This window comes from Galleria mellonella, unplaced genomic scaffold (genome assembly GCF_026898425.1).
Source record: "Galleria mellonella isolate WM207_F2 unplaced genomic scaffold, CSIRO_AGI_GalMel_v1 utg132, whole genome shotgun sequence".
Taxonomy (NCBI): Eukaryota; Metazoa; Arthropoda; class Insecta; order Lepidoptera; family Pyralidae; genus Galleria; species Galleria mellonella.
In genome coordinates, this window is record NW_026441989.1 from 6207009 (window position 1) to 6223556 (window position 16548).

Consider the following 16548-nt stretch of genomic DNA (forward strand, 5'->3'; position numbering starts at 1 on the left):
TGAGTTCTGTTGTTAATATATGATGAAAACCATCGAAAAAGGTTGCCATGAATACCGGCCAGTTGTAATTTTTGAAGAAGTATCAGATGGTCAATTCTATCGAAGCATTTACTATAATCCGTAAATATGGCATCCACCTGATCACCCATATCCATAGCTGAGGAGATATATTCATTACTTGAAAGTAAATTGGTTACTGTGGATCGCCCTTTGATAAAACCATGTTGATCTATGATAAAGGATTTGTTAAGTGCATGATAGAGTTGCCTGTGGACAATTTTTTCCAAGATTTTAGCAAAATGACATAATTTAGAGATAGGCCTAAAGTTTTCAATTTGCGATTTTGATCCTTTTTTATGTATAGGAACTATGTATGTTTTTTTCCATATATCCGGAACGATACCTTCTCTTAGCGATCTTTGGAATAGAATGGAAAGTGGTAAACATAAACTCTTAGCACAGCGAGCAATCAGCAACGGGGATACATCATCAGGGCCAGCACCCATACGTACATCAATATCATTGAGTAATTTTAAAAGTTCACTGTTATCTATCATGACATCACCAATGCCAGAGGAATCTGAGGTAAACGGTAGTGAAAGTGACAAATTGGTAGGATCAGAAGGAAGAAAGTTTGTAAGGAAACAAGAAGCAAAGCCGTCACATATTGCTTGAGCTGAATCTAACGTTTGGTTGTTGTACGTCATTATCGACGGTAAGACATTGTTATCAGTATTTAGGCTATTTATATACGTCCAAAACGATTTGGGATTTTTAACTATAGCGTTTTCAGTTTTTTGTATGAACTTATTATAACAATCACACTCAATCTTCTTCGCTCTTTTCCTTAACAAAGTAAAAGAGTGATAGTCACTTATATTACCATAATTTTTATACTTTCGCCAGTACTTGTGTTTCTCTCTAAGAATTTTTTTGAGAGCAGCGCTATACCATTTTGGGAATCCGTCGTTTCTAATATTTTTTTTAGGTATATGTTTGTCCCGTAACGCATAGATGTTTTTGTAAAATAAAGTAACCGCGCTATCAAGAGGACAACTGTCCAGAATATTACACCAAGAAATGCCATCGAGTTCCGTGCAGATGGCGTCATAGTCACCCGTGTTGAAGCAGTACTTCACTCTTGAGGCACTTGGTAAATATGACACCTTTCTAATACTCAAAGATATAAGGATATATGTATATATAAGGATGGCTATCAGATTATTTGTTATTTCAAGTCACGAAAAAAGTAGGGTAAGATAATTTGCATATTAAAAAAAATATAAAAAGTGATTGAGTATGTATGATGGTTTGGCTTTGATATTTGGTAGTCTACTTGCATCGTACATTGTAGGGGTCGATTCTTTCAGAGTACCTTGATTTTGACAATAGTTATATTGTAACTTTCTTTCACTGCTTGTCTGATCTTTGTCATGAGAGTTTCCGTAGACACTTGTGGAACTACTAACAAAGCGATATACAAGATTACTAGCTTGACTCACAAATGGATTACTAAACACAGCACAAACCGATTTACTAATGGAAGATAATTATGAGTAGGAGTTTTTATTTGACATTCGGAAGATTTTAAATATCTGAATTTTATATATTGCAGGATTTTATACTCGTAATGTTTTTATCTACATGCCATATCTACATTTACCGTTTATATAGAATTATGAACGAAGTGTTTGTGACAAAACTATCTAAAAAGTTTATTATAACATTCTATTTAGTTGATTTTTAGAGATTTTTGAGAGATTTTTATAAACTTAATAAATAATACTAAATAATAAATTATATTACTACTATTAATAATAACAATGTCAATTTAGTGAAGAAAAAATTTTAAAAGCGAAACAATTAGTCGTTTCGTTTCGTAGAATAGGTAGATAGTAACCACCTAAGTACCGGGGGGAAGGGATTGTTAGTAATGGGGAGGTTAGTCTCCGTTGCTATCAATGCACCTTACCAGGTCGACCTCCACGCGGTTCCCTCTGGAAACCATCGTGACTTTATCATTAAATTCGTCCCGATGGGCTAACTGACCTGCCTTTTAATCTTCACCATTCATCCCTCACTGGTGCCCCGCTAGTGTATACCGATAGCACAGGCGGGGTTACCATACCATTATCATCCATTAAAAAAAAAACACCTAAGCACCTACATGTAACTCCATCGATATAGGCAATGATGCGTTACCTGAAAAACTGGTTAAAATAATGATTTAGATGATGGCGTGCAGTATAATCCCATAATAGTAAAGATGTTATACAACAACAGCGTTACCGGTTCTCGTAATTATGAAATTTTATTTTCTGTTGCATGCCTCTAATATGACGGTGAAATGTAAAATATTGCATTGAACATTTATTTACGACTAAATACTTGGTAATTTATTAATTATAAATTCATATATAAATATTACTAAAATAATAATAAAATTTAATTTACAATGACATTTTGTATTATTCAGTAGAAATGAAAAGGACAGTAAAAATATTTACATTGTATTTATTTCATATTTTAATCAGTTTGTTCCATAATTATGGATTTTTAAGGTCAGGATTTTTTTTTGACGAGAAACTCTCAGTATTAAATGCACATTATATTATACATCATATGATGATATGAGAAAAATTCTGGATTAGGGTACGTATTAGAACATTTGTCAACACCGGAAACCAATACCTAGCAGAAAATACAAATCAATATTAATTATAATAATCAATATTAAAATTATTTTATAAATATTTTTAGTTAATCTTCAATATGATTATTATTGTCATTATATCAGTAGTTAACAGTAAACTGCTAAACATAAACGTCTTCCGTAGATTATTTTTGCCATTAGAAGGTATTGCCAGTGCCTTTTCCTCGACTATGCAGTTCACGCAGTCGCACTCTTACGAACCCACGGGAAAGGAAGGAGTGACCCATTTTATGCCGGAACCAGACGGCAATTCTCCTATATAATTATCATCATTTGCCCCTTGCATCCGCTGACTTTATGCAATACATTTGAGGTCATCGCTCCATCTAGTGGAGGGTCGTCCTACACTGCATTTGCCCTTACAAGGTCGCCACTTAAGAGCTTTTCTTCTTCATCGGTTGTCAGTTCTTCGAGCTATGTGACCAGCCAATTGCCACTTCAGCTTGCTTATCCTTCGGGCTATGTCGGTTACATTAAACAATAATTATTTACTTTGTATCTCACCTCTCCAGCTGTACATCGAAATATGCTCATTGGTACATTAGGTAAACGCTCACAATTTGGCATTACATTGCCAACTTAAACTTAGCTTATATATGCATACTGTTTTCCGTATTTCATTTTTTATAAGTAGCCTTTTTTATCATTAAGTACATTTATTTTCATCTTCAAGGTATTCTAAGATCGTTTTACTTATAAAAAATAATAACCATATGAGGTGATTTTTTAGTTTAACATTAGCTATTTCATATTTCTAGATTATTCTGTGCAATATATTCATCATATAGTCATTTGCCATTTGCTTCTAAACTGAAAACTGAATAATATCCATGTTCGAAATTAACTTATGTCATATATTAAAGAATCGGGAGGATTCGAAAGCCTTGTGTTCTAGCAACTTATAGGTGGTTTTTTGCCTTCAATATCTAGTGAATCTGAGCCTTTTTTATCACCAGAATTTCCACAAACACCAGTAGAACTAGTAACAAAACGATTACGGGCTCTATTAATTCTATATGGTTTTAAATTATTTAATACAAAAGAAAGAGATTTACTGATAGAACACATTGCTAGGTGATAAAGATAGGCGTTTTCAAATAATATGATCTCTGATAGGGTTACATTTCTTCAAATAATTTGTTTTTCTTTCAATTATGATTTTGTTTTTCTGTGCTGGACATACCAAAATATCCAGAACATTATTTAATTTTTTTATTTTACATAATTGTTTTGATGATGCTGTAACTTCGTAGATTTTCGTCAAAGTCGTACAATACTGACGGATCTTTATATATAATCTTTGTCAGATCCGCCTGTATTCTACGACTATGACGTTTTGACGTATGACTATCTGCAGATACTATTCTTAATTTATGTGACTATTACCTTTGACTACAAAGTTCTAGAATAGATTGAAAACATAGAATAGATCATTGACATCAGAGTATTTATAACGTACCTATAATTCATCAGTAATGTTAATATTTGTAGGCGAATACTATCCATCTCTTAGATTATAAAGTATGTTATATTCAGTTTATGATCCACTTATATAAAATTCAATCAAATCTTAACATTCTCACGCAGGTATCTATTATTACTATTTGCGGTAGTCAAGGAAGCATAGACATTTTGATTACACAGTAATAAATGCAGACATTTAATACTTTTAGCCTTAATTTTATATATCTTATTAAGATGGTGAATTATAAAACCTATTTTTAATTGAAATAAAATTTATTACCGTTCTCTAATAAATTACAAAATCGATAATAGTTGTCCATTGGTACCAGCATCAATCAAAAACCACTGTACCAAAATGAATGTGGTTTTCAATTGTATTCCAGAAGGTTAAAATCTGATATATGTTTTATTTTAATATGCCATCTAGAAATTGACACCTATTTCCAAATTGCACGTGTATGAAGTAGCGTGCGAAGACTAATAAAAATAAATAAGAAAACAAGTAAAAAAAAAAAACAAAAATATTTAATTCGTTTTCAGTATGATCTTAGTTGCACTTTTTCTTAAATTTTCTAAAAATTCAGTCTTAAGGGTTAGCAGAGCTTCATCACCAGTACTGGAAGGCCTTCTGCCGGTCCACCATCAGCAGTCGCTGCACCGCCAGTAGGCGCGGAACAACCTGTACAACATTCAGGTGTCAATAATTTCATTTTCTCTCTAGGTTGAGAGCCAATTAACCCACCATTAAGGACAACAGAATTGCCTGATGTATTACTAAAACTACCACCAGTAAGTGAGTTACGGCCTGACTGGATCCCAGATGGACAACAGTCCGCTTTACAAGGAGTATCCTACAAACAAAGTGGTGGTGACGCGAATGAATACGACCTGGTCTTGTGCAAGAATCTTCATTGCTGATTGGCTTTGCAATTTTTCGTGGTTGACCACGGGGTCCTATCTCACTATCATTTCCTATCGTCTCTTTTTTAGCAAAACGCTCTAATATGGTTGTAATCGATTTTCTATCAAATACAAACATAGATTACATATTTGATGGATCTGATGGATCCTAAGTATTACTGTGACACATGGTATTAACTATTGAAGGCCGTGTTATGCTATTAATACAAATACATGTGTGACTACCAGATCTATTACCATCGTCAATTTTTCGATTTGAACAGCAAAAGATTTGGGACACTTACAGCACTTTCCTTCACTTTCGCCTGTTGAAACATTTGGCATTATACCCTTCAGTTCACATACAATGAATCTTTTGCCATTTTCAGAATTAGAATCTACAATACTTTCAGTTCCGCCTCCGCCTTGAGCACGCATGTGTATTGCTAGTGGCGTTGGATCAGCGAGTCCGCGTGCTCGCGCTAGTTGACTCGGTGCACATAGTGGATCCGGCAACACTAAACAGGACGGTTCACCTCCGCACCCCGTTCGGCGACAGTCATGTTGAAGCCCATTACGCTTTATACAGTGGCAACTATAATACATAATGCCTCCTCGCAGCTCACGACTCTTCGTTCTTTTCAACTGATTTTCTTTTTCGTCCTTTTTTTCCGCACCGCCCTCCTCCGGCCTCGAACTTCCATTAGGGGATTTTCCTTTCTGTAAAAAAATTATACTTTAATAATACCTATATCTTGGTGATTGCCCATAGCCCGCCGTGGCGTGAATGAAAACTTTATTACCGAGAGCTGAAATGGTTAACAAACTGGGGCATCAACAGCTACCATTGAGATATCAGGTCGAAGTCACTGAAGCGCGTAACGTAGGTCTTGCCAGGTGGTAGACGACGCACGCAAGGCGGACAGGGCGGAGGACAGGGCTTCGGACAGCAAGGACCCGCCCGGCATAGATATCGAATTGATCCTTGCTGGAAGTACTGGCAATCTTGTAATCCATTACGTTTGAACGCAGACCGTGGCAAGCACTGCAGCTAAAATAATTTTGTCTATTAGTTAGTTAATCTCACATTTTCGTTATTTTACTATTTTGATTTTTTTTTACATATGTGAAAGAACGCAAACAAGCATATGGTTCACTGCACAAGTCACAATCGCAGCTGGTGACACCAATAACATCAGAAGAGTCGCCGAACTGTTATCAGCCTTTTAAAAATTAAGTAGTTACTAAATATTTTTGTAAAAATAAATAGTTATTAAGAAACTTACCGGCGGACCACAGTCCTCGTATTTGTAGCATACCATAGGGCCACAAGGGCTGCACCTGAAATATTACGAAAATTAAAAGAATATTTTAAGGTTTTTCCAGAAGAAAAATTAAACTATTTTGTTACTGTGAGTCGTCAGAACTTATTATTTCCTAAATAAATGTCACTTTTAAAAAATAAAAGGTTTTCAATTCGTATAACGATTATGGTGCCAATTCTTAACTGGTTTTCATAATTCTTTTTAAATACGATAGGGTTTACTTGTTAGTCCCAAGCAGCAAAAAAATTGCTTGTTAATTATAGACAATTACAGATAACTCGCTTTTACCCGCAACTTCGTCCGTATGACCGGGATGCATTCAGTAACCGGGATAAAATGCAGTCTATAACCTTCACTAGCCCATACAGTACGTGTATATCAAATTTCAAAGTGATTGATTAAACCACTAAGGTGCTATAATGTAATAAACAAACTCACATTCACATTTATAATATTAGTAAAGATTCCGAATTAGAAATTCTGAATGTTTCGGAGATATAGATTAAAAATATTTGAATTTTAATCTATGTCTCCCAAACATACAGTCATTAATCGAGTACTTCACCACGAATTAAGTCACTGGTTATTTCTTTGTGAATATACCTATTTTTTACACAATAAAAGACAAAAATGTGTCTATGCCAAATTGATCTAAATTGTGAGACGTATAGATATGTATACAGACAAGTTGAAGCAACCATCATTAATAAATATACAAACCAATTTTAAATACCAGGATTTACCCGATTCACAGACCTAACTCTGTCCATTTGCCTACGCTATAAGCGGTATTTAGGCATGCATTGTGACAAAGCAATCACGTTGAATCATATGTCTATTCTAGTAAAAACGTATTAATAAAAGAAAATTCTCTTTGCATTAATGGGCAGGTTTAAAGTGGCTTTTAAATTATCCTTGACACGACGTAGCAGTGATTTTATAGCCAACTATATTCAAAGAATTATTTCTACATGAAACAATTTAATATACGTATTTAGCTTCCATTTAATATAATTAGTTGCATGATTTATAGTAGAAATATGTTTTCATCATCATTTATTTATTTATTTATTTATGCTTTTTCTAATGTGACATTTTTTTTATAATGTGGTCAACATTACAAAAAAAATGTCTGGTACAAAAGGCGGACTTAATACTATATAGCATTCTCTCCCACTCAACCTTTGGCAAAACAGAAATTTTAATATGCGGTAAAAAAAATTACAACACATACAATAGAGATTATATAAATATACATACATGAATATATTAAACAAATATTACATAAATATACAAATATGTAATAAAAATACATATATACAAATATAAATATACATATATAAATATACCTACTTATAGATTATATTCGATAACACAAATAAACAACGATAGAGATCAAAAGCGATGATGATAAGATGAACTGCTTTTACAGTTTTTTCCAAAGATATTCGTAGACTTTTCTCTTAAAAATAAATTTGTTAGAAATTTGTCTTATTTCCATGGGTAGCGCATTCCAGAGTCGTGATTATCATCATCATATCAGCCTTTAACTGTCCACTGCTGAACATAAGCCTCCTCCTTGAGGAGTTTTACTAGTAGTTGCCACGCTCGACAGGCGGATTGGCAACTGCAGTTAGGTTTTGGAGATGTTTAAAGAGGAACGCTGCTGCCCATCTCTCACCTTCCTTTGGTCGCCTTTTACGATACCTACAGAAATACGTTTTGGTTGCATAAAAACGGGAATTAGACGTTGTCGAAGATGAAAACTGATGTTCTGGAGTCATTCCATACCTACTACTAGTTTTACAATGTAAAATCATAATAGTTACATTGTGAAAGCATTATTCACATATATACATATGGCATATTGCTTATCATTATCATATATCTTATTTTACTAGCAAAATATACTCACATTTTAGGTAGGTACAGATCCAAGCCGAAGATATGAATATAAGGAGGAGGGGGAGTTTAACTTAAATATTTTATTAAAGTTTAAAATTTACATAGATATTGAAAATTTGTAATGAAACACTCAGATAATTTAGAATTTAAAAGTTACGCAATTTTTTTAGGTTATAAAAAATACATCTAAACAAGTCAAAGTGAAAAAATCTTCTATCAAACACATTTTTCTTTTGTTACATTCCATATTTGTCCTCTTTAAAATTTGAAGTAATTAATAATTCAAATAGCCAGTTTGTTTTTATGACAATAACATATGTACAAAAAAATCTTTATAGTACAATTCCAATTAGCTATATAGGTATTGTTGTAAAATGTATATTTTGTATTTTTTACTTTAGAATTATATTAATCTCGTCTGTTAAAATCTCCCCATGTCGCAAATAGCAGATAATGCTTCTGCGTGGGGATTGGCGTAGTGTTTTTGGCATGCCACTCGAGCTGGTTCACAAAGAGGAGCAGGCAATGCTTGGCACAGCGGAGAAGTTTGACAGCCGCTCCTTCTGCAGTCATATTGCAAGCCATTTCGTCTTATGCAGTAACAGTCTATATATAAAACACCTCCTCTAAGCTCCCGACTCTTACAAGTGCGCAGAGGTGTGAAAAAGATGCATTTTTGTCCTTTAACCATGGCGAACCTAAAATTTTTTTATTACATATACGAGTATTATAAGAAAATAATTCTGTCGCTATCGAGTGATGTATTTTTATATTGTTAGTTTATCTCAGCGCTAGAATTTCGTGTCGTTGAAACTTTTACCCAGGAATGCTTCTAATATATGGATTATGCTGCAATATGTAATATAATATGTGCATATTATCTTTTTAAATATAAATATTGTTTATCATACACTATATATATACAATTTCAATTTCAATAAATAAATTATATTATTATTATACAACAATAAATAAATAAATAAGTAAAAATATACAAGTACTTATGCAAACATTCATATCTATATTTTTTACTATTTGTTAAAAAAAACGTGTTCGTGAATGTACATATTAAAAAATACCATCATTTATATCTGTATATGGAAAAAGCATATATTTATATATCATTTATTAACGTTTTGTAATCATAATATTTGTGGCTACTTACTTCTGAACTTTAATTAATCTTTGTTCCAAAACTTAAATTTTATATGTTATAATTTATCACAAAAAAAATTCAAAATAAAAAATTCACTGTAAATTTAAACACGATATTATATCTATAATCAACTAACACTTGATTTAGATATTTAGGTTGAAACAATTTTATTAACAAAACAAGAAGGCCGTGTCATTTTGAATATATTTGTTTTTTTAAATATTTTCAATAAGATTTTTAAGCACTGATACTAGTACTAGATAGTTTTATTGTAAATTTGAATACAATTAAAATGCAAACGAAATTCAGTATCATTTATGTAATTTCTTATAATTTTGTCCTAAATAATGGTATACAAAATTTATATGAAATTATTATTTCCCGGTTTTTTTTTCACGCATAAGTATATGCGTGTGTCAGAGTTTTACAGAATAAAATAGCGCGGGGTAAATTTGTACTAAGAATTACTGGCCGGTTAGTACTTAATATATAATGGTACTGGCTTTAAATACTTCTCATTTAAAAAAGAAATTCAAACCTTTTTTCTTTATTTAAAGTATGCAGAGATATTTTGTAGAAGAACATTTACGGTAGTCTTCAGTACAATCAAATCCTTTGCGAGATTTACACAAAAAGCTCTAAAAAAATTAAAATCGTTAAAAATCTTTGAAAAATATCCGTTATTTTCTTAAATCACCAAATTCGGCCGATCCTTGGAATTATTTGATTACTAGTACTCTTCACATACCCATACAAAAATGTAAGTTCTTTGGTAATGCGACATCAGGAATAATCCCTAATTACAAATTATAAGTTTCGTTTTTCTAACCAGGTGTTGCGGACCCTGTGGAGGTTGCTGCAGCGGTGGTAACTGCGGCGGTTGTTGCTGCCCATGTATCACTATATACACGTGCTGTACCAAGATTTGCTAGTGTGCTAGTGTTGGCAGCCCCGAGGTCATCGCAGACAAGCCATGGCGTCTGCAGCGATTTCGTCGAAGGGCAATCTTTCCGCTTCGTATACGCAGTGCTGTTTTTGTGGAAATAAACTATTGAATTAAGCGTAACATATGGATTTTTATTCACGTAATTCTTAGGTCCTAAATAGGAAAACTAATAGAAAAATCTGTATTGTACAGTTTCATGGCCTAGTAATCTTCTCTGTGCAGAACTATACAAAGCCAATTATTTTTATTCACGTAACTCTTATCTCCTTGATAAGAGAATTCATAGAAAAATCTGTCTAGGAGCTTGATGCTAATACGATAGGGTCTATAGGGTCTAAGTACTATGCGTGCGGTTCGCTAAGTTGCGGCATGTATAACGCCTTGGTATTCGAGAATGGACATGCGTGGGGAGTATCATGGGCAAGACAAGACTGTATACTCTGTAATGGCACTGTTACCTATAGACATAGATGACGATCACCTCTTTCCATGAGGGGTAAGCCCTTAGCTCGTTTGCCATTCTAAATAGCATAGTCTGCCCATCCCTCGCCATTCTCTTAGTCGTATTATAAGTCACGGGAAAGGAAGGGGAATTCTATACGGGGACCATGCGGCTTTCTCCAATATTCCAAGTGTTCCAAATATGTCTAGCTCAGGTTAACACATCATCCGCTCCTGGTTGGAATCAGTGACAATTGAGCTCACTACTCATTTGTAAACTACGAGTACACTACACTATGTAGACTTTACTATTTGTCCTAATATGTACATTTATTTTTATGATGAAACGTTGTTCTGCGTATGTCATGCAAAGTCTCAATAAAAATGTTAAAACTTTGATGAGACGAGAACCATTATTAATACGAAAGAAAAATATGACTGCATAGGATAATAACATAGCATTAGTAATTTTAAAATTTATTAATTGAACTTTAACAAGTTTGGACACATGCTGGACCATGTTGACCGACTGCTATCACAGCTTTGTCAAATGCTGCGATGGGGCGAGGTGGCTGGCCAACAGCGAGTACTGCATCTGTTGGAATTTTTAGTACAAATATCAGTTTTTGTATTCAATGTTTAATACCTATATAATATAAATTTTCGCAACTATAATTTTTTTAGGGTGAATATAAAAATTATATTTGTGAAAATATTAGAAAACTGTTTAGTGAAAAGAAAAGACGCAAAGTTCTCGTTGTAGTTTATTTAGTTGTACTTTACGCTTTCGTAGTTTGTTATGATTTAGTAAAAGAATCGGAATATCACAGTTGGCGTATGCTGGTCAAACATTGCACCATTTAGAGGTACTAATGAGTTGTTACGCCATTAATAATTCATTATTATGGACAGCCTAAATAAAAAAAATACAGGCATTTAAATCTACTGAACAAAGAATGACTTTGCTATTCGTGCAAGTGCAGTAAGCGTCACTGGATATGTGCTACTTGACTGTAAACTGTGACGAGGGATCCAGCACTGCAACACGGTGGTGGACAGCATGGTTGGCAGCACTTTGAAGGACACCCACCGCCTCTGAAAATGAAAATATTTAAGTAATACTTGTACATATTTAATGATAATGTAGCAATAAAACTAGGTTTAGGTATTATTTATTTTTATTGCCCCTATTCTGCCGAGAAGCAGATAGGCAGTTATGAAAATAAAATTAAATACAGTGTAAAGACAAGCGAATAAAAAATACTGTATATATATAATATGAAAAAGATTAACTGTATAATCCATTTTTTTCTGAAATCTAATTTGTATATACATTACATAGCTAGACTCTTGAACGCACAAAAAATATTTATTTGCTTTACCGGATTGCTGACATTATAGTTTGCAATTGGCCGATTATATTCATGCGGTCACACATTCCGCTGTTTTTTCTGTAATATAAAAAGAATAATAAGATGATAAAACACTAATAATTTTATTTCGATGCTAAGTATATAGTGACATAAAATGTCCTTCACACTTGTTTTTTTTTTCTAACATTAAATGTCACAAAGTTAAGATAAAAAATACTAGTAGGTTTTAATCAAAATAATTTAAATATATTTTGTTAAATATATTTAAAAAATATATGAAACACGTTATACATATCTATAAAATTTGAGAGTTGCCCTCGATTTCTCTAGGGGTTTCCTCATCAGAATTTGATGTGATGACAATAGAACTATCTCAGGAGTATATTTATTGAATAAAAAAGAATTTTTAAAATCGCTTCACAATATACAGCAAAGTCGGTGGGCATACGTAAAAAAAGTATACAATCGAATATAGAACCTCCTCCTTTTATTAAAAAATTATCATGATATAATTAAAGTTCAAATAGAAACACTCATGGTCTTACTCGTAAATTCATTTTAAACTTTAGATTATTAGAACGAAGTACGTTTTACTGATTCTCTAAACACATTTTTTGTAGATATCTTAAAAGAACTTCTTCGATTTCATAACATTGGGCAAAATGTAAGTATGTACTTACATTTTGCTCCCCCGTTGTATTGTGACGGTAAAATTGTGCGATATCCTAAAGTTTTATGGAAAAATAGAAAAACGCCCATTAGACAGATACTTACGCTCATTAGATATCTTTCTATATGTACATTTGTATAAGAAAAAACAATATTGATCATATAAAAACTATTTATTAAATTTCACATTTATCATAAAACTTCTCATTTCAATACTGGAATATTTTTTATTCATTAATTTAATATGACAAACTTATAAAATCGATAAGCACTGTAAATATCTTGAGATCATTATTAATATTTTAGAAAAAGACACGACATTATTGAACTATTTTAGTTTAAAAGTCTTTCTAATAGTAACAAAGATATATATATATATATATATATATATATATATATATATATATATATATATATATATATATATATATATATATTTAATAAAACAAATAGGTAGATTACATTTTTTACGTTAATCACTGTTGATAGATAATTCGTACCCACAGATTTAGAATTCTACCTGTGGTTGTGCTATATATCATGGTAAAGCATCAGAAAAAAATTAAACTAAGCGTATTAGAAAAATTTTAAAAACAAAGAAAATTTGTAGATGATTTTGATGTTATTAATTATATGAAGGAGCGCATGACGGATATTGTGATTTCGCCTGGAACAAAAATTAAGTCAAGTAATTATTACATTTCTATTGAAAATAACATATTGTTTACTGAAATGATAGAAGATAATAGATAAAGGATATTTGAAAGATATTTTGAAAATATTCTACAAGTGTTTTATAATGTTTTAACATGTTGCATTGGTTTGGTCATGTGGAGAGGATGGATGAAAGAAGAATTACGAAAGAGATTTATCGAGCAAGAATGAATGGAGATGTCGGTAGGGGCCGCCCTAGACGGACGTATGTTGACCAAATAGGCGACGTGCTGCAGAAGAGCCAAATTAAAAATACCCATAACCGGCGAGCGTATATGAAAAGATTGATGAATGTGGAAGAAACGAAAGAGGTTTGTTTGAATCGAAGCATTTGGCGTTCCATTATTCTGCCTACCTTAATGGAAGACAGGCGTGACAGATATATATGTATGTATGTATGTTTTATAAATTTTAGGATATTTGTTACTCGATCACGCTTGACATATGCATGAATGAAATTTGGTATACTGATATACCCAATTACAATACACGTAAGATGCTTATAAAATAAAGTAGTAAAGTAGAATTATAATTAATCATTATATAATTTTATTCATATAAAAATAAAATTTTTATCCTATCCATTTAGATGAAAAGAAATGCAAATCGAGCGGTGTTTTCGTGCATAAATATATTCTTACCGGACGTTCAGAATTAATAAGTTGGTAACGAACTTTCTTGTCTTGGTTATTGAGCAGCATGCCTGGCCAACTAGTGGGCCGATAGTCGAAGGTACTATCTCCAACGATCAAGGGCCTACGCAGCGTCACCGGATCCATACCGCATGGTAAACATGGTGGGCCCTGTTGGTTAAAATATATTCCTTACTAATATTATCTAAACTAATTATTTAGTATAAATAGAAAAGATTATATTTTTGTTTCTAATTAATAAACTCAAAAAATTCTTAGCCGATTTTAAGAATTCTGTCACCTAGAGAAAACTATATTATCAGTAAGGCAACATGAATTGTATTTTATTAAAAAAAATAAGTACGAAGCAAGTTTACGTCGCACTAATCTCTATAAAAATAAGTTTGATCATTGCATTTAATCATCATGAAATGTAATACGTAATACTCCAAACTAAAACTATGCTACGAAAAAGGCCTTAATGCTACTTTTTATCTCGGTTAATCAATATATCGTAAACAAAGACGTTGAAAAGTAACTGATGGAAAAATATTATTTATTGAAACATTTAAGCGGTGTCTCTCTATCTCTCTATCTAGATCTTAATAATCAGAGAGCCGACCAAGTGCTGTGGGCCTCGTGTCAATGTGACTTGCACCTGCTTTTTTAACATTTTGTTTCACTAAATCTAATATAATTAAATTATTTTATTTACTTATATTATAACTTTATGTTAATACATCATTAAATAACTATATCTAAAGTAATTTTATAAAAAAGATTTTTGTTTTTGTTTTTAATGTATAAATAAACAAAATTCTAAACCGATACCTTTTACCCATTTACTCCAGCGAAACCGGGGCGAATCGCTAGTCCGACTACATAGACATATACTTGCCTGAACTGGATAACAGGGAATACATTCTGGTGGTTCTTTATAACTTGGCAAATTAAATATTGGACTACACATTTTAATTTGATCCTAAAATAAATATGTTAAAAAAAATTGTGTCGACAATCAACAGAATTTATGACATACATTTGACAAACTACATTCGCTTTTAAAATTTTGTCTATTGAATTTAGCGTAAAGAGTTTCTATTTAATTTTCAGAAGAAATGTGAAAATGAATAAATACGATAAAACCATTTTGATTTAATATAATAAAAAATATTATATAAAAATACAATCCAATATAGTAATCGTTCAAGGCCCATATAGTCTTGGACGATTTTTAATTTTATTTAAGTATAAACTTTTTATTACACATTTGATATTTTTAAAAATAAATATTAAATTTAAAAATATGAATTAAATATTTTCTCTTCGAATTTGAAGAGTTAACTCTAGAACGCAGAGGATTTGACAGTTTACATCTTCATGCTAATTTGTATTTCCCATACTTTTGTATTAATTTAGTAAAATCTACTAATTGGACTTTATTCGATTCGATCCCATTAAAAGTACATAATTTTCGTATTTGTTTATATAGGGGTGAAGTACAGGATTACAAAAATTGCAGTAGCCAGTCTATTACACTTTTTGCCGTAAACATGTAGGATTAATAGTAGGGTTCATCTTTTAAATATATTTAATCAACAATTAAAAAGAACAATAATTATTTTACAATAAAACGAATAAATTTTTAAATTGTTCAAGTTAACAAAACACTTTTCGTCGCTGGCCCGTGCGCGGTATGCGCGCGCAGCCAACAATTACAAAGCGCCTGCGTGACCTGCGCGCGCATCTTGCGAGTGAGTCCCGTGACCAAGCGTTATGATATAAATAGATATATATATATATATATATATATATATATATATATATATATATATATATATATATATATATATATATATATATATATATATATATATATATATATATATAACAAAATGTTAGTTTGTCTTGCTTTTAACTAATAAAAAATTCAATTAAATTATAAAAATTTATATACATATATATAATAAACATTGGTGAGTATTATCTCACCACAAGCATAATACATGCTTACGGCAAAACCTCAATATTAACCTATTTTGTCACCATCACATACTATCAAGCTTGAGTTATTTGTTAATTTAAAACCTTAATAATTAATACAGGTGTTGCAGATGTGGATGCCCCAGAATCGCCATCTACACGTGCTGTACAAAAATCTGTTAAGCACAATATTACCAACGGCAAAAAGCGTATCACTTCAAGAGAAGAAGCGATGCTGCCTAGCAATGTCTTTGTTATAGTTATAAGTGGTGTCATTAAAATATTTTAATATAAATTTTACTTTTATGCTCATTTCATTTTACTATA

At 31.8% G+C, this 16548-nt stretch overlaps 1 protein-coding gene and 1 long non-coding RNA gene across 2 annotated transcripts; one reads left to right on the forward strand and one right to left on the reverse strand.

The window, feature by feature from the left end:
• Nucleotides 1–4686: 4686 nt before the first annotated feature.
• Nucleotides 4687–8832, reverse strand: LOC113518020 (uncharacterized). The gene is given in 5 exon segments (XM_052903034.1): nucleotides 4687–5054; nucleotides 5057–5333; nucleotides 5336–5797; nucleotides 6364–6418; nucleotides 8318–8832. Coding segments are annotated over 5 exon segments (1080 nt in total). The 5' UTR covers nucleotides 8320–8832; the 3' UTR covers nucleotides 4687–4770.
• A 956-nt stretch (nucleotides 8833–9788) lies between these two features.
• LOC113518476 (uncharacterized) lies at nucleotides 9789–10529 on the forward strand. The gene is made up of 2 exons (XR_003402284.3): nucleotides 9789–10223; nucleotides 10296–10529. It is a non-coding gene; the product is annotated as an uncharacterized LOC113518476 (long non-coding RNA).
• The last annotated feature ends 6019 nt before the right edge of the window (nucleotides 10530–16548 follow it).